This window comes from Cygnus olor, chromosome Z (assembly GCF_009769625.2).
Source record: "Cygnus olor isolate bCygOlo1 chromosome Z, bCygOlo1.pri.v2, whole genome shotgun sequence".
In the NCBI taxonomy this organism is placed as follows: domain Eukaryota; kingdom Metazoa; phylum Chordata; class Aves; order Anseriformes; family Anatidae; genus Cygnus; species Cygnus olor.
The window spans coordinates 29608485-29626199 of record NC_049198.1 but is presented as its reverse complement, the minus strand read 5'-3'; the positions used below and the strand labels follow the sequence as shown (position 1 = coordinate 29626199).

Below are 17715 nucleotides of genomic sequence, written 5' to 3'. Positions count from 1 at the left end.
GAAGTATTCCTAAGTGATGCTGGAAACATCTAGAGTTAGAGCTATGTGGAGTATGTGCATGGCCAAGGAATGTAAAAAATCATCTGAGCTGAGGACTCTGGCCCTAGTTGCTTGGACAGAAAAGTTTTCCTTGAAACAAGATACGTTTTGGAGGAGGAATTGGTAGCAGAGTTGCAAATACTTTTCAAAACTGGTAGTTGAGAACAAACTTCATGTTGTTGATCACAGGCAGAAAAACACAGGAGAAAATTTTGCTGTCTGTGTGTCTGTTTCCCCATTCAATAAAAGCAGATTAGCCTGCTGCTGCTGTGGTTTCTTAATTCTCATACAAAGAACTGCATGTCTTACTCCGTGAAATAAACACAAAGAAAGCAGGTGGTGATTTTAAGGATAGCAGGGCATAGGAATAGAAAAAGGTTTTATTCTGAGTGGGGCAATAAGCAGTTAGTTGACTGGAATTCACCTATATTAATCTGAGATAGTTTACATGCACAGCCTTTTCTAAGCTGCTTTGCTTTATGTTAATTCTGGTTCTCCCCTAATTTTGATGCCTTTAATAGTGTGTTACATTATTTATTAACATACATTATTCTCTGTTATGTGTCTACAGGGAAAAGGGCTTCAGAAATAAGTTGCTTATCGATTTAAGCATGTGTTTGCAAAGGAGGCCTGTGTCTGTTGTGATTGTGCAATCTAATGCAGCATTAGAATGTGTCACGGTGCCTTCAGATTGCATGTCAAGTAAAAGTATGCATTTGGAGAAAAAAATGTTGGGATAAGTGCAATGAACAGAAGAGTTTCAGGTGCGATACATAAAAGAACAGACGACTGAACTAGGTGGAGCTGTTCTGTATTAGCAATACCTCTTTTAATGTCTGTTCAATTTAGGTTGGTTTGTAAGCCTGCTGGAAAACGCTAATCAAATAGACAAGATCTAACAAGTCTGTACAGACCTAATTGTAGCATACAGGACAGAGCTGCTGAAGAGTGCTGGATGTGTTGTAATGTTGTTCAGTAACTTTTTTTTTCCCTTTTCCCTTGGGCATGGAGCCTAATTTGGTGCTTGATAATGATCTGGAAGGAGTTGGCAGGATGACCCATCTTAGAATCTGATATGCAGCATTAGTGAAGGATGGCTGTTTAAAAAAAAAAAAAAAAAAAAAAAAAAACCATGGAATTTCAGTAGCCCTAAATTATATCACAAAACTGTGTGGTTAGAGCATATGAAATTGCTTAACCAGGGCTTTTATTTTGAACTCAAAAATAGTCCTGAAGGTTTGTAGTAGTTAGCCTAGAAAGGAATAATTCTGTCAGTCTGGTCTGAAACTCTGGGACAAATACCAATAGGTTCAAACGGCTTTTTAAGTTAATTACCTAGTAATAAATGAAGCTTCAAAGCCAATAGGTATGAATGGATTTAAGTGTTTTAGTTGTCCATGCATGTTTTGTTTGGGGATGTTGGTTTTCTCTGTGTGTGTGTGTGTGTGTGTTTTGTTCTGATAACTGATCAATGTCAGAGAACTTTGTCATTTAGCTTCAACTTTCAGTTCTGGGTTTTTATAAAACCTCTTCTTGGTGTTACTAATTTCAGATGGTACATGGTACGTAAAGAACTCAGTAAGCTTTCAGGTTGCATCTTTCTTTCAGAGCTAACTTACAGTCATATGAGAAAGATGCTTGGAAGAAATAATTTAAGGTGTGTAGATATGCAGTGGATTTACGGTCTCTGTTCTGGAGACTAAAAAGTAGCTTTTTAGTACTGAACTTTGATCTGTCACTTTCACCTTCTGCTGTTTTTGTTTGCTGCCTGACTTTGGCTACAGATCTGTTTGCTACAACAATGCTGGGGTTGAATTTTCCTTTTCTTAGTGTTTAATTTTCCTTTGCTTTTTTTTTTGTCTTCCTTTGATTTGGTATGTCTATAAACAAAAAATCTTAGCTCTTCCTACCTGTTCTCGGATTGCGTTTCCACATAGTTGGGCACGTAACATGAATATAACGCAAATACCTTTCTCTTTACGTGATCAAGAGTTGCCTGCCAGGTATGGATGAGAGAGTATCCATTGGTATCTATTCCTAGTTTAAATAACCCATCTTTAGAGTTTTCTGCACTTTAACTTCACTCATGAAAATGTAGGTAATTAATAGTATACAAATACAGCAGCACAAAACCAGAAGGTCAATACATGTTCCTTCCCTTCCTGTTACGAGTTCAAGCATTGGGGTTATTTTTGCCAGTCACTGTTAGCTAACATTTATCTCATTAACCACTAGAATCTTTCAACAGTCTTCAGCTCTCAGCGATAGGATAAACTATTATGAGACAGTAAGTAGTATCTGTGGCCTTTTTTTTTTTGTTAAGGCTTTTTGTCACTTTGGTTGTTGCAGCTTACTGCCCTAAACAGTGGGTGACTACCTATTGTTTTATAATCCTATTGTAGTGGTAGACAACTTTTTTTTTCCTCAATTTATAAGGAGAAAAAAAAGGCCTCTTTTGTACAGGTCCGAGCTAGATTATGGATTCATATATTTCTGTCTACTTAGCAGTGGATCTCAACCTATAGCTTATAGGAGCTTCAGCTTTAAAACCAGCTTTTTAAATTTGTTGCTTTGCAACTGGCTAAAACAGTAGTTAAAAAAAAAAAATCAAAAAAATTAATCTACTTTAGCTGACCAAAGTGATGGTGAAAACTTTCCAAAGAAATATTACTTGAGTCAATCAGTTTTGCAAGTATACTATGAGTTTTTCAGTGAGCAGCAAGGAACCTAGCACTGTTGCTCTTTTTCAGACGCCATTAGTGCTGTACAGGGTGAGACCCAGATCAAGAAAACATGCTCATCTGCAAATGCTGATGATGAAATGAGTTTTCTTTAAATATAGACATTAAACAGTTATGTAGGCCAAGCTGGCAAGAACTAAGGCAGCCTGCCTGCTTTATGTTAGCTGGGTAAACAAAGTGAGAGGCAAGGCGGAATGCCATGGAAAATGTTAAAGCTTAATGTGTTAAATAGGTATTTTCTCCCCTGTTTAGGTTAAGGTAATAGCTCTTATTTGCAGAAGACTAAATGTGTGGGGAGTTAACCTGGGCTGGCATCCAAGCTGCTTTCCCTCTCCTGAGCAGGATGGGGGGAAGAATGTAAGATGAAAAGGCTTCAGCATTGAGCTAAGGGCAGGGAGATCACTGCTGATTACCATCACAGGTAAAACAAACTCAGCCTGGGAAAAATTTATTTAATTTATTCCACCCCCACCTTCTTCCCAGGCTCAGCTTCACAACTCCCTATTCCCAAGTCCTCTGCTTCCTTCCTGGCAGCACAAGCCAGGCTGGGGCAATTGCTGCTGCTCCTTCCTCTTCAGACTTTTCTCTTTCACCACTGTGGGGTCCCTCCCACAGGATAGAAGGAACAGCTCCAGTATGGGTCATATTCCTCCAAGAAAACTATCTCCCGCCCCCCTGCCACCCCCATCTGGGCTGGAAGTCCTGCTGGGAGCTTGTGCCTTGCATGGGCTCGAAATGCACTGCAGCTTCCTGCAGGGTGTATCCACTGCAGTGGGGGTATCTGCTCAGAAATGATCCCCCTGGCCTGCAGGAGAGAACCTGGTCCCCCCCATGGTCCACTCCCCAGGCTGCAGGACACCTGCTGCTGTAGTGCCTTGGTGTCAGTGGGGCTATTTCTCATTTTTTTTCTTCCTCACACCTCTCTTGCTCACAGCTGCTGTGCAGTGCTTTTTACTCTGTTAAACGTTACCACAGTGGTGCTCCCAGCATTGCTGATGGGCTCAGCTTTGGCCAGCAGGGGTGCTGTTGGAGCTCGATAGAAGTGGCTGTCTCATAGTGCAAACAAGGGGCTCACCTCATAATAGGGGCCACCTCTGCAGCTTCCTCTGCTACCACAATCTTGCCAAATACAACTAACATCTCTTTTCAAAACAATGGGTGTATTTAACTTCCAAGATGCACTAATAAAACAATTTTCAACTTAGAAGCCCAATACCTTCATTCTGTGAAAGAGGTAGGCCACATGGAGACAATGCAGCAAAGTAAAACAATTCATCTGGTATTTTCGGTGAGAGTTTAGTTTCTCCAGGACAACATGCAGGAATTCTGGTAAAGTTCACTACCAGTGGCTTGAAGTGTGATCTTCCACAGCAGTAACTTCAAGTAAGGTTGAATACATTTGTCTTTTAATTACAACAGCAGTGGGATTGAAATACAAAATCAGCGCACATAATTTGCATAGAGATAATTACTACTAAAGAAGTACAAACTTCTAAAATTTCAGAACTAAAAAGATTTAACTGCTAAACAACACCACAGCAGTAAGATGTTTAATATCAAGAATCTTAGTATATCAGTTAATGCATGTGTTCACTTGTACAGATCCAACCCTGAACAGCAGAAAGATGGCTGGGCTTACAGCATTACCACAGAATCACAGAAAAATATTAACTTGGAAGCAGTTTTTATTTGTTTTAACATGAAAACTTATAGATGAAATATTTTTTTCCATAGAAAAGCTTTCTAAATATCCCCTTAAAACAATCGATTCTGAAGTCAGATCACAACAGGCTTGTAGGTACTAATTTGGAAGGAAGTATGATAGACATTATCTGTAACCAGTAGCTATAATGCATACTAAACTTAATGCTGGGACTCAAACTGGATTTCTTTGCTGTAAAACTTTGATATTAGTTTCAACTCTTAAGTGGAGATTCGAGCTCCATTCAGTAAAATCTCCAGCTTTCCAAGTAATACTATTATTGCACTTGTACTGGTTGTATTGGCTTAATAAAGCCATTTTAAAGCAACCATTTAATATTTGTACATTTTAAAGCACTTGATCTTATCTGCAAAGGAAATAAAGACAATAAAACCACAATTTATTTCAACTTCATTGTGAATGTTGCTAAGTTTTAGAGTTTAAATAGATGTGCATTTTGTAACTACGCTATGAAAGCAACAGATGCTGTAACTACCTTTTGACGACTTGTTTGGTCCATGTCAGTAATCAAGTGATGTTATAAAAAATAAACTAGTTTATTTTGTATAAAATGAGCAATGTTGCATTTTTGTTCAGATTGCACAGTACAAACAAGCTAATATCTAAATTAATACTGTTACAGGTAGTTATTACATAGGGACAGCAGCTAGAAAAAATAAGGTACCTCAAAGCAACAGACTTTTGCAGCCAGCTTTCCATAACATTGTATGAAAGTTAAATAAGTCTTAGTTACATGTATATTATAAAATGTTTGAAAATCGTTTAAGTACGAGCTGTTAAACTAATTTTTCATAGCAAGAGTATATGATGAGTATTTACATTTTAAAAATCCATTTTTTTCAGAAAAGAATTTACAATGAAATAAATAACCTTCAGCAATCCCTTAAACCCAACTATAAGATCTGTAAGTGGCAGTTAAAAACAAAAGAAAACAGACAAAAAAACAGATAAGCCACCTTGTGTCACTGCTAGGTCAGTAAAGTATGCCTCATACAGAAAGAAGTGCAACTCTGCTTTGTCTTTACTAGGAATCTAGAAACATGCAAGTTACATATGGGTACCTTCAAATATGGTACAACCTTGAATATTTGTACAAGAGTATTCACAAAAACATACAATATATTTTACACTCCTTTCATACAAAATATTGATATCAAACCAATCTGCATTGATCAGACATTTCTTAGGCAGGCAAGGTGGGAAGGAGAACAACTTTTAGTCTCCACTTTACCTTTTAAACTCAAGCAAGAGATAAGATAGTAGCTTCTCCCGAGTATGCTGTGATGTAGAGGGACTGATGAACATTAGCTGAACCTGTATACATATGTATTTGCTGTCTCTCAGCACTATTAAGTATCAAAACCTAAAGCTGCAGTCTGAAGATTGCATCAAAAAAAATCTTGCCTTCTTCTGAAGTTGTTAGATGGAACTGCTTCTGAGTTACATTATCCCCAATATAGATTTGAAAGATTAAAATATAAAAAAAAGTTCAACTCCAAAACACGGAAGCATGTCTAGAGCTGGTTTGCTTCCTTTCACACCTGATGTTTGGGAAGTAGTTCATCTTTCATTTAAGACACAGTACAGTCATAACTGCCCTCTTGGAATGAATCCTCATCCTCTGTCTTAGACTTGTCCTCTTCATGTCTGCTAGCACTGCTGTTGCCAGCATCACTCTGAGGATTAGTGCCGTGGCTAATCAAAGTCCTGCTTTCCTCAACTCTGGTGTTTGCTTGTTCTGTAACTTTAGAAGGATTCACTGGCTGAAAAGCTTCAGGCTGTACTTGCTCTTCTGCTATTTCACTTAGCTTCTGGATCTGTGGTTTGATGATATTTAGAAATGGCTTGTACCCAGGGCTAGGAAAATAAAGGTATAGAACATCTTTAGTGAATTAGAAATGGTACTTTTGTCAAATGCCTGAAAAGCAGAATTTCTTGGGAGATACTTGGTATAAAGAGGTGTGTTCTAGCATCCTTCTTGTACAGAAGTTGTCTTTTTTTTTTAATTTAAAAAAGACATCATAATTGAACAGTAGAAATTGGTGGTGTTTTTTTCAGGTTGACCCCAACTGTATTAAGTTACTGTCCATAAATTTCCTGCAAAAGTGTATTAAACAATTGTTTTAACTTGGGGCTGTCATGACTCCCAAGTTATTTCTGTGGGTAACTAAGTATCCACAACTGGAACAGAAATGAAGGAAAATAACACTTACCAGTCCGTAGAAGCCCATTTGTCAACAGCATATAGGCCAGCCTTGATATTCTGACAGATTTCTCCATCAATATCAGAGGATTGCATTACACTGAAAACTTGGTTGATTACTGAAGATTCTCTGAGGATAAGACCTATGATAATACACCAGTCCAGACATCCTGCTTCCATGAAGATATGTAGCAAGTACCTGTATGGAAAAAACACTCTACTTAGTTCTTTTCCCCCATTGAGAGACAAAATCCCAAAGTGCAAGCAGTATAGAAACACTACATACTGTTTCTTTCTCATAATGCTGGGTACTAGTCATTCCAAGTTTCAAATGCAAAATACTTACCGCAGCTGGACTTGTGACTTGTGTGGCCCTTTACTGGCCAGTTCTAGAGAGATATGTTCAAGCTCTGACTGAGTTAGACTTAGGCTGGAGAAGTTCTCATCCACCATGGTCCAGTCACCATCCACCATAGAACTCGTTTCAGTCAGGTCTGTTGCTGAACCAATGCTGCATTCATCACCTATCAAAAACACTCAGAAACATAAGGGGAAAAAAACTACTCACTTTACTAAGACTCAGAATTTCTTAACTACTTCCTACAGAAATTGATCAACTACACAGTAGTTACCCACTATGATTAGTAATTAGATTAGTAATTAAATTATTATTAGAATTCACCTGGCAGTATTTCAAAGATTATTAATTCACTTTAAAAACAAACTGCTTCAAAATGCTTATCAAAGTCCATTGACCTCAAAGGTCTTCATTCAGCTCAGAAAAAGGTGAGATACTTGTCTATAGAAATAACAGTAGTGGCAGGCAGCAGCAGTACAAGTGCAGAGATATTTTTTTTCCCTCATTCTGTTTTTTTGAGAGTTGTGTAACAATTAAAGCCCGATGCATTTTTGCAGTCTCAGAAGTAATAAATACAACAAATAGGAATGAAAATACAGAAAGGCGGTGCCCAAGGAGAGGTACAGAACCTCATCCTTCATTTTTTAGAGCCCATCAATCTGTTAAATAGTAGCTCCAAGTGTTTTTTTCTCTTACAGGAGGCCCTAGCATCTTGGAGAGATTGTACTTCACACAGTCTTTGCCCTAGTAAAGTGGAAACCACAGGATATAGACATGGTTGAAAATGTTGCTCAGTGCTTGAGGACAAGAGGGAGTAGAAAAAAAGATGAGAAATCTTTCAGTCTTAACAGCTGTCTCTTACTGGTCAGAAAATGCACAGAGGATCTTATTTCCTTCTGTTTTCTTGAGCTCATTATACATTTGAACTTTTACAAAAGTGATAAAAACAAAAGTTCTTGGGAAAAAATGAACTATATCAGACCATAATTTCCTCAAATTCCTCATTAAAGAATGTATCTAACATCTTTCTAAAGAAATCCAAAAGCCCAAAGTTAATGCACTAAAACACTGCTGACCTGTGCAAGAGGCAAAAATAAACTTCAAACACTCTTCTCAGACAGACTAAAAATATTAAATTGCAATTTACTATCAGGGATAGGAACACTTCAAGTATGAATTTCATATTCTACTTCAAGTACTCACAGATGTATGACATGAGTATATCTCTGTTGTAAAAATTTCAGGTCAATTTTCAACAGGACCTCTATTTTTTCACCTGCATTATGGTATCAGCCATCGAGAAGCAACAATACAGCAGTCACATGCAAATACCAGAATGTAGGTGCTTATTTCCAGGTGTATTTTTCCAATAGGCAAGTAGAGGGAAGAGTGACTAACCTTTACTTAGCAAAGGAGAAAGGAATGCATCTTGCATGTGTGGTCCATGGGATGAAGCAGTGTCAATTTCTCTCTGAGAGGAGCCGATAGTGCCAAGCCAGCTGCGACTCCTAGGTGTGCTTGAAACCCCTGTGTCCACTTCCATATTTACAAAGGTGTCTGCAGACTGAGATTTTAGCAGCTGTTCCCCCATGGCTTAAAAAAACAAACAAAGAAACAACAAAAAAAAAACACACCAAAGGACAGATCATGTAAACATCAGAAAGGAAGTTTGGAAAGTTCTCTCCAGGCATTTAGGAAAGCTAAAACTTGTAACTAAGTCAATAGTCAATTAATTTGTTGAGATCACCAAGAGCAAGGAAATGCAGTAAATTTTGGTATTTCAAGAACTTCTGGTCAGCTTTTTATGTCAGCACTGGCATCAACAAAACATCAGCTAATAAAGTATTAGCATCAATAAAACTAAGTAACAGTGCTGCTACTACTAGGCAGAGGAAGACTTGGCAGCTACTATCAACTTTGCCTGAAGAAGGTAAACTAGAGACTAATAACGCAAAGAGGTTTACAGCAAGCTTTCAAATTTCTAGTCCTCTACCACATGGAGAATTTCAAAGATTAGGAACATTATTTTTTAATATAAAATAATTAAGCAAATTACTATCTAAAAACTGTACAAGTTTTGATTTTATAATTTTCCATAGCTATACATCAACAAGCAGTATCCCAGTTCAACTTACTACCTGCACAAGTCATATCCACTTCAGTGCACCTAAGAAAGTAAGAAACCTCAGAAGAAACAGTAGTGTAGTCAGACTGTACAAGAGATGAGGTCTATGCTAAACAGAATCCCTTCAAAAAACACACCCTGTATGAGAAGGCTATGCAGGTCATAAGCCTCAGCCTGTTCTTTGCTTGGCTGAATTGAGGAAGGAGATATTCAGACTGATGGGTGTAGGATTGCAGAAGAGAAACCTAGTCCAAATCAACTCAGATGTTACAGCACCTGTCTTGTACTTTCCGTTCTTGAAAGGTGAATTAATGGATGAAGCCGGTATGACTGGGAATGGCCAGAGGAAATCCTTGTGTAGCTTTTTCAAAGCGAACACAAAGTCTTCGACACGAGCAGCTCTGGCTCGCTCCTTGCACAGCCAGCCAATCAGCTCAAAGCCCAACTGTGCAGCAAAACAACCAAGGTCTTTCAGCTTGATTTCTTCTAGCAGACGCCGAGCATGCCGCCAAAGCATCATGTCAATGTACATGTTCTCAGCACAGTCACTGTCTTTACTCCACCTATGGACAAATCAGAGGACAGTCACATCAGGTGCTGGACTGAGTTGTAAGGACTGTTGGCCACAGCCACAGTACAAGTGGCCAAAGCAGTTTCCACCATTCCTTCCTGCTTATGTTCTCTAAAAGATCCCATTGCCACAACGGACAAGTGAAATAAAGGAAGAAAATTACAGCACCAAAAGCATCCATAGAGTATCAAACCATTCAAAATGCAGAAAAAAATAAAGATAAGAAGCCGATGCCATTGCAAAGTGACTTCTGAGATACAGGTTTAGAAAACAAGATTTGCATTAACCTAAGACACTTCCTTTCAAAACTCTTCTGATAGTACTATCTATGGAAAATTACTATCCAAAAGAATTACAGTTGGCAATGAGATTGTTTTGAAAGTCTTATATAGGAACAAAACAAAACCAAGATAATAATGAATCCTACCTCACTGCTTCTTCTAAACATTAATACTCATCAATATGAATTCTATGTACAGCAGTTTGAGAGAGATCCACCCAAATGTATAAAAGCCTTCATGGCTCATCAACACACTGCTAGATCAAGATACACACAACAGCACTGTGCAGTGTATTTTACGACACTGTGAGGTGTTAAAGACATTTTTCAGCAGAACAGATCCTCCTAATATGAGGCATGCGTTCTCACTAGCTATTTAAATTACTACAGGGGCATCCGCTGGATTTTGGTGAGCAATATCCATTTAAGTGTGTCACTATATAAATACACACATGTGAATATATCTTCTCCTAGAAGCATAAGGCCGTTGAAGGGAGGTGATGACAAATTTGTCTCTAGAATACAATATACTTCAATAGCTTAAACTGGGAAGAGAGCTAGTACATTACCAAACAAAGTAGGGAAGGAGAGAAAATTACTACCTTTTTCCAGATGGGCCAGAGGGCATACTCAATGTTTTTGTCAAGTTAAATTTGCTGTGGAGATTCTCTGCTGATTGGGATAAACTAATGCTGCGATGTCTGAAGAATTCAAAGCCACTACTTGAACTGGGTTCCTAAAACCAAGAAAACACAGACTTGAAATCAACTGAGTAAGCATGCTACATGATAGCAAGATTAATCATTCAAGTTTTGATGCACAGTATTTACTATTTTCACCACAGACCTGAGTTGTTGGTGTAGCTGGAGGCGTCTCTGTTTCTCCAGAACCAATGGCTTTAAGAAATCTGATCATATGACGACAAAGATCCCACTTTCCCTGCTCTAAGGCAGTGTTAAACAGGAGAGTAGCATGTTGTCTGCTAACTGCTGGAACTTCCATATTCTGCAAATAACAAAGAATAATTAAGTCACTTGCTTTTACCATCCTATTGTTGAGCAACAGAAAGATTAATAAGTCATACCATGTCACATTCAAAAATAAGAGAGATTAGAGGAAAGAGCTTGCTTTCTGTTTTTTTTTTTTTTTTTTTTTTTGAACCATAAGCTAACTACTCACATTGCCTGATATTGCCCCCCTCCCAACTGGGCATAGTCATTGAACTTAAAATGTGTTTAACGTGTAACTTTGGAATGACAACAATTTTAAAATAATATAACCTCAGTGAATACCACCTCTCTTACAATATACAGGGTACCATTACCTGTAGGATAATAAGATAAGAGGCAGCTGTGTCCAAGTCCTGGGCCATTAAGCACTCTTCAAATAAGTCCTTTGGGTTTCCAACAGCAGCAAAAAGGTAATTCCACAGGGCGTACTCTGTCTTCCTAGCACAATGAACTACTGTCTGCAGGAAGAGGGGGAACTCTGTAATGAACTTCGCCACAGTGGGAAGCAGAGGGTCGGGAATGGGTTCCCGCGAGGTAGCTTCTTCTTCCAGCACTTCATGAAGCATCAGTTCTAGTACATGAGGAAAGTATGGTAATGTGGCACAGGAGTGAGCCAAAAGCAAGGCTTGTTCACCAAGGTTCCTAACCAACAGCTGGCGTAAAATGTGATGGAGGTAGATCTGAGAGGTTCTCTCAACAATGGAGAAAGGAAAAAGAACCTCTAAATGTTCTCTAGCACTGGTTTGAGTGTATAAACAGTCATAGAGCACAGTGTCATTAACAGCACCAAGAACCAAGGCATCTTCAAACAAAACAGCCAGTGGGTATATGTTGATGTGGAAAGGCAGCATGATCCGTCTTGACAGAAAGGAATGTGGTTTTCGATGATCTCTGGGAAACAGGGGAAGCCAAACTTTCATACCTGCCCCACCACAGCTGAGCCAAAGAGCTTCCAATAAGTGGCGTTTCTGTTTGTTGATCCTGCAAGTAGTCCACACATTTTCAACAGACTGGGCTAGAACAACTGGAGCACAGAAAGGCAGCTATAAAAAAAAAAAGTCATATTTCATTGTACCTTTTTTTTTTTTAAACCCTTCACAAGAGCTCTTCTTTCAGCTAAGAACTGTTCTCTCTCTGCAAAGCACCTGTAATATATTACTTATACTAACTCAATAGACACTTCTTTCCTTTTTCTAACCACCTTATAGTAGTCAGGAAACCTGAGGAGCGAGGATAAGGGAGTAAAGCAAAAGCCTGCTCTCCACTTCTTCAGTTACCCAAAAGTCCAATGAAGAAATGACAGAATTACTACAAAGTCAAAATCTGCTAGTGTTTGATTGAACTAACAAATGACTCTTCATCTAAACTTTTCAAATTTCACTTTCCTGAAGTCCTTGTTTCATGTAACCAAAGGGTTTTTCAACAGCACAGAAAAACTAGTACTTGAAAATTCAGTATGTGGTTTTTATTATTGTTGCTTCTAGAAATTTTGTAGATATATTCTGCAAAAACAACAACATTTCATAAACATATAAAACAGTTTTAGATAGACTGGACTCTCTGTTATTACTGCATACCAAATGTTGCACAGGACCTTTACTCTTAAAAACTTACATCTTTCATTGCAACACAAGTAGTAAATACTTGTAGTAAAAACAAGTAGTGAATACTTTAGTTAGATATTTACATAAGTAAGTAGTAACTTTTCATAAATTCTTAGAAAAACATCATGGGAATTGTAATGTATTTCCAGCTAACAATTCAGCTTGTAGGTGTAGACACTGCCTTGTGTAAATACTTTTTTTTTTTTAAACTCCTGTACTTCTTCCTTTCGTGAATTCTCCAGTCATTGACATCTTTGAAGCCATACACAATATTACATATAAATTCACTCACATGCTTCCTTTGATTAGGATTATTATCCTTATCCCGTATCTGGGGCCCAGATCGATCCCGTTGCAACATGATGAGTTGTCCTGCTAAGTTTAGCATAATACTTTCAGCCTCACAAGCCTAAGGATAAAACAGTGTTATGAAAATCATTTGTTTAAGCTTTTTGCATGGATCATTTTATCCATAACCACAATATAAGCCCAGAATAGAAAGAATAAATTAACTGCAAAGCCTCTGCAAAGAGAGCTCACAACTATTATCCATGGACTATAAGATGCTACATTTTTAGTTACCATCCAAGAGGGATTCTGACCAGAAAGGGACTAGTACAGTGTTCAGCTTCTGCTTCTCAGGCAAAAAAAAAAAAAAAGAACACCAAAAACAAGCAAATAAAAATAACCCTATTGAACAGGTTCCCTGCAGATTTGCTTTCCAGAACTAGCATGCATAAACAGGGCATGTCTGAACTCCACACACTGCTTTCCTTGGATGTTTTATACCAGGAGCTGACAAGTTACAGGATAAGCTGGTATGTAAACTTGCAAGACATCAGTTACCTAGCTGTAACTATGTTAAAGCCAAAAGCCACCCCCTAGTAAACTTAGCACTCTGTTCATACGTGCCCACAGTTGATCAGATACTTCACTAGGTAGATGTAGACATGTCTCAACAGTTCTTAATCTGAATTACATAATCCCCTATTTAAAAAAAATAAATTCATACAAATTTTTTTTTTTTTTTTTAAACACGCATCGCACAGGGATGCTGGCTTCAACCTAGACTGCAGCAAAGCCTTTGACAAGGTCTCCCACAGTATTCTCCTGGAGAAGCTGGCAGCCCATGGAGCTCTTTGCTGGGTTAAAAACTGGCTAGACGGCTGGGCCCAGAGAGTGGTGGTGAACGGTGTGAAATCCAGCTGGTGACCGGTCACCAGTGGTGCTCCCCAGGGGTCAGTGTTGGGGCCCATCCTCTTTAGTATCTTTATTGATGATGACGATGAGGGAATTGAGTGCACCCCCAGTATGTTTGCAACTGGGGAGAAGTGTTGATCTGCAGGAGGGTCGAAAGGCCCTGCAGAGGGACCTGGACAGGATGGGTCGATGGGCAGAGGCCAGTGGGATGAGGTTCAACATGGCTAAGTGCCAGGTCCTGCGCTTTGGCCAGAACAACCCCATGCAGCGCTACAGGCTTGGGGCAGAGTGGCTGGAAAGCTGTGCAGAGGAAAAGGACCTGGGGGTGCTGGTTGATGCTCACCTGAACATGAGCTGGCAGTGTGCCCAGGTGGCCAAGAAGGCCAATGGCATCCTGGCCTGTATCAGGAATAGCGTAGCCAGCAGGGCCAGGGAGGTGATCATCCCCCTGTACTCAGCTCTGGTGAGGCCACACCTCGAGTACTGTGTTCAGCTTTGGGCCCCTCACTACAAGGAGGGCATCAAGGCCCTGGAATGTGTCCAGAGAAGGGCTACGAAGCTGGTGAAGGGCTGGAACACAAGTCCTGTGAGGAGCAGCTGAGAGAACTGGGGTTGTTTAGTTTGGAGAAGAGGAGGCCCAGGGTAACCTTATTGCTCTCTACAACTGCCTGAAAGTAAGGCGTGGGGAGCTGGGGGTCGGCCTCTCCTTGCAGGTAACTAGTGATAGGACTAGAAGGAATGGCCTCAAGTTGTGCCAGAGGAGGTTGAAGTTGGAAATTAGAAGACATTTCTTCTCAGAAATAGCAGTCAGGCATTGGAACGGGTTGCCCAGGGAGGTGGTAAAGTCACCATTCCTGGGTCTGTTCAAGGAAAGGTTGGACGTGGTACTTAGGGACATGGTTTAGTGGGAGATAGTGGTGGTAGGGGGATGGTTGGACCAGATGATCTTGGAGGTCTTTTCCTCTAGGCACACAACACTTGAAAGAACTGTTTTAATTGGTTTTGGTTTTCTGTTTGTTTTAACACTAGGCCTTTCTGCCCAAGTGAACTCAATAGTTTCTCAATCCATGTAGAGATGGCTAAAAGTCTAATTCAATGCAGAAGGACTCAGAAGACTCAAGCACAACTAAGTACCTACAGATATATTCATTTATACAGATCTTGTGCCAAAGAGTAAATACTGGACTTTCTGTTTACTAGATTCCATGTTTATTTTCTATTGCCTAAAAGTAAGAGGGTCTTATGATGTCAGCTAAGCCTGTTGACATGGGCAAGCCACCAGTATTTTAAGATAAATAAAGCTTTGCATTCTTATCAGTATCACCACTACATGCTAGCATCTTATAGCAGACTACCATTGGTAAATGTGCCAAAAGAAGTTTAGCCACAGTTGCACAGTATCTTGAACCTAAACTTTCTAAAAGCTACTGTTGAAGAAAAATATTTTTAATTAGGTGTATGAAGAAAGCAAAGTATTGTTTCTACAGATTTATTTACCTGTTTCATGTTAATCTTAAACCAAGTCACTGGAGCTTCTACTAGGCTATGCATTAAGTTTAATCTGCATGGATAGAGGGCCTGCATGGTAAATTTGCAGCACCAGGAAATAGGCTAACAAATGGTTAACAACACTGAAAAGGCTGACATATTAAGTCAGGCTCACTGCTTTGTCCAAAGGGCAGTACAACTTCATATTCAGTACTAACATTAATGCTTTTCTTTTGATCAGTACCAACTTTTAATATTAGTCTCTGACATCATTTGCTGGTATAAATATGTTGTGTAACTACTGGCTTGACTGTGTACTTGCCAGTCTGGGTTGTTTAAATCTGACCATTTGACCACTCTATGAGAGCTAGTAAGCTATGAGAGCTAGTATGTCTTCCCAGGACTTACTAGACAAGAGGTAAAGATAAAAACGAAACAATTTTGGCACAGGGACATAACCAAAAAAGTGTAAGGACACACAGCAAAACAGACTAGAAAATCACAAGTATGTTGCCTTTTACACTCTTGTCCAAGATCACATGAAAGTCTTAGGATGCATGTTCAGCACACTCAGTTAGAATACACTGGAGAAAGCAATGCAAACCTTTGGATTTTACATCCGTGCTAGTGCTTCGGTATCTGCCAATGGCTTTGTTATGTGAAGAAAAAATACACGTCTTACATATCCAAGGCCCTAGCTCACAGATAACACAACTTCAGAACTAACTTAGAGTAGCTGCTGTGAGGTAATATGCTTCATAATGCAGCTAACCAAAAAATTAAGCTTTATTTATTTATACCACAGACAACAAAAATCCAATTTCACTTTACACTGTACTTTCCAGTGGCCTTAATTATTTCCTAGAGTTAAGACAGAGCATCAGCTTCACACTGCAGACATTGTTTGGCTGTTGACCTATCTCCTGACAACAAGTAGGAACAATTATCTTACTTTATCTTAGTGTAGTATGAAATTGACTAGAAGTAACCTTACAGTGATATGCGATCTTTTTTCTATGTATTCTTTTGCAGTTGACTTATTACTGTAGAATAGGCACTTCCTAGTGCCATGCATAGCTCTGGTGTGCAGCGTTTAATACATAAAAAAACCATACTAGTTAAGTATGTTTATTTATTATTAAGTTATTATATTTAAGTTGTTAAGTAAACATACTAGCATAGTTAATTTTTCCCCCAATATTTGGTCCCAAACTTTACAAGATGACAAGAGAAGACATGAAACAGAAATAAGAATTTACTTTTTTTTCCTCTTGCAGCTCATGAAGTCTTCATAATAAGCACCAGGAAAAAAAAAAAAAAAAACAAACCACATTTGGCATTTTACCACACAGAAGAACCTCTGACTTATGATTTTCATCAGTCAGGTAAGTGTTGAGAACTAAGCTAACAAATCCAGGCAACAATTTCTTTTGAATTTTGAGCACTATAGTCTTTGTACCTGCTGAGGCATCTTCAAGCTGATGCCAGTCTCTGTCCTCACCGATGTCAACGTAACAGACACTACAAGAAAAGGATGGGGGATGTATCGAGACATGGACACTTCTTGAAGAACTTGGACACTGGCAGTAGGGTTAAGACTGAAATAAAAGATGACAATGGTTAGCAGTTGTTTAATAGTATTTAATATAAAATCAGTATTATGAAGCAAACCTAATGAAAATAATCAACTTAACTTAGCAAACGATTTACTCTACAGATCAGTTACTTCCCTTTAAGCAGAAATCTCATAGGCCCAGATACCAACACTACCTAAAGTTACCAAATAAACCTACCAAGCTAAGCTCCTGTATCTTAATGGTTTTGGGGAACGGAGCTGTATGTGTGGACAGAAGACAACATCAGATAATTCACAATAAGACTCTAGTCAACTTCCAGTTTTGAGTTTTTCTTTCAAAAACATTGCAAATATTTTCCTCTGAAGTGGGTCAATAGCTTACTTTCTGCTAAAAAAGGTCCTTTCTTGCTGAAACCAAAATACCATACGGAAGAAAATCACCTGTTTTGACACTCAAAAACTATCTGGGAATCTGTCTCTCCTCTATGGTCACTAATCTTACCTGTGTGAAAGTATCTGGCTCTTTATTGCTACTGAAATAGCTTTCCACAACCACAAAACAGGCCAAACTTTTTTTCTCTCTTCATCTTTGCTACTCCACCCCTAACTCCACCAATTCCTACTTCTAATGTTAGAAATATTTTCTTGTTAAAATATTCAGATACATGGGTGTCTTTCAGTACCTTTTTCTTCTGTTTACATTCAGTTTTCAAGTTATTATCAAGTAGAACAAGCCACATGTTTCTGCATACATAGCTTGGAATATGCATGCCCCCATGCATACCCCCACACCTAAC

The 17715-nt window shown here is 38.8% G+C and overlaps 1 protein-coding gene across 5 annotated transcripts in view; it reads right to left on the bottom strand.

Moving 5' to 3' along the window:
- Positions 1–5023: 5023 nt before the first annotated feature.
- RIC1 (RIC1 homolog, RAB6A GEF complex partner 1) overlaps positions 5024–17715 on the bottom strand; it is a 48360-nt gene continuing 35668 nt past the window's right edge. For 3 of the 5 annotated variants that reach the window (XM_040541920.1, XM_040541922.1, XM_040541921.1), the window contains exons 17-26: positions 16802–16940; positions 12947–13063; positions 11365–12093; positions 10887–11045; positions 10643–10776; positions 9466–9752; positions 8463–8657; positions 7053–7242; positions 6717–6905; positions 5024–6360 (exon numbers count right to left, since the gene is read on the bottom strand). In XM_040541920.1, the coding sequence (XP_040397854.1) occupies positions 6075–6360; positions 6717–6905; positions 7053–7242; positions 8463–8657; positions 9466–9752; positions 10643–10776; positions 10887–11045; positions 11365–12093; positions 12947–13063; positions 16802–16940 (2425 nt within the window). In that variant the 3' untranslated portion in view covers positions 5024–6074. Of the gene's footprint in view, positions 6361–6716; positions 6906–7052; positions 7243–8462; positions 8658–9326; positions 9753–10642; positions 10777–10886; positions 11046–11364; positions 12094–12946; positions 13064–16801; positions 16941–17715 lie in introns of those variants that run through there. The other 2 variants (XM_040541923.1, XM_040541924.1) reach the window with 2 other exon arrangements.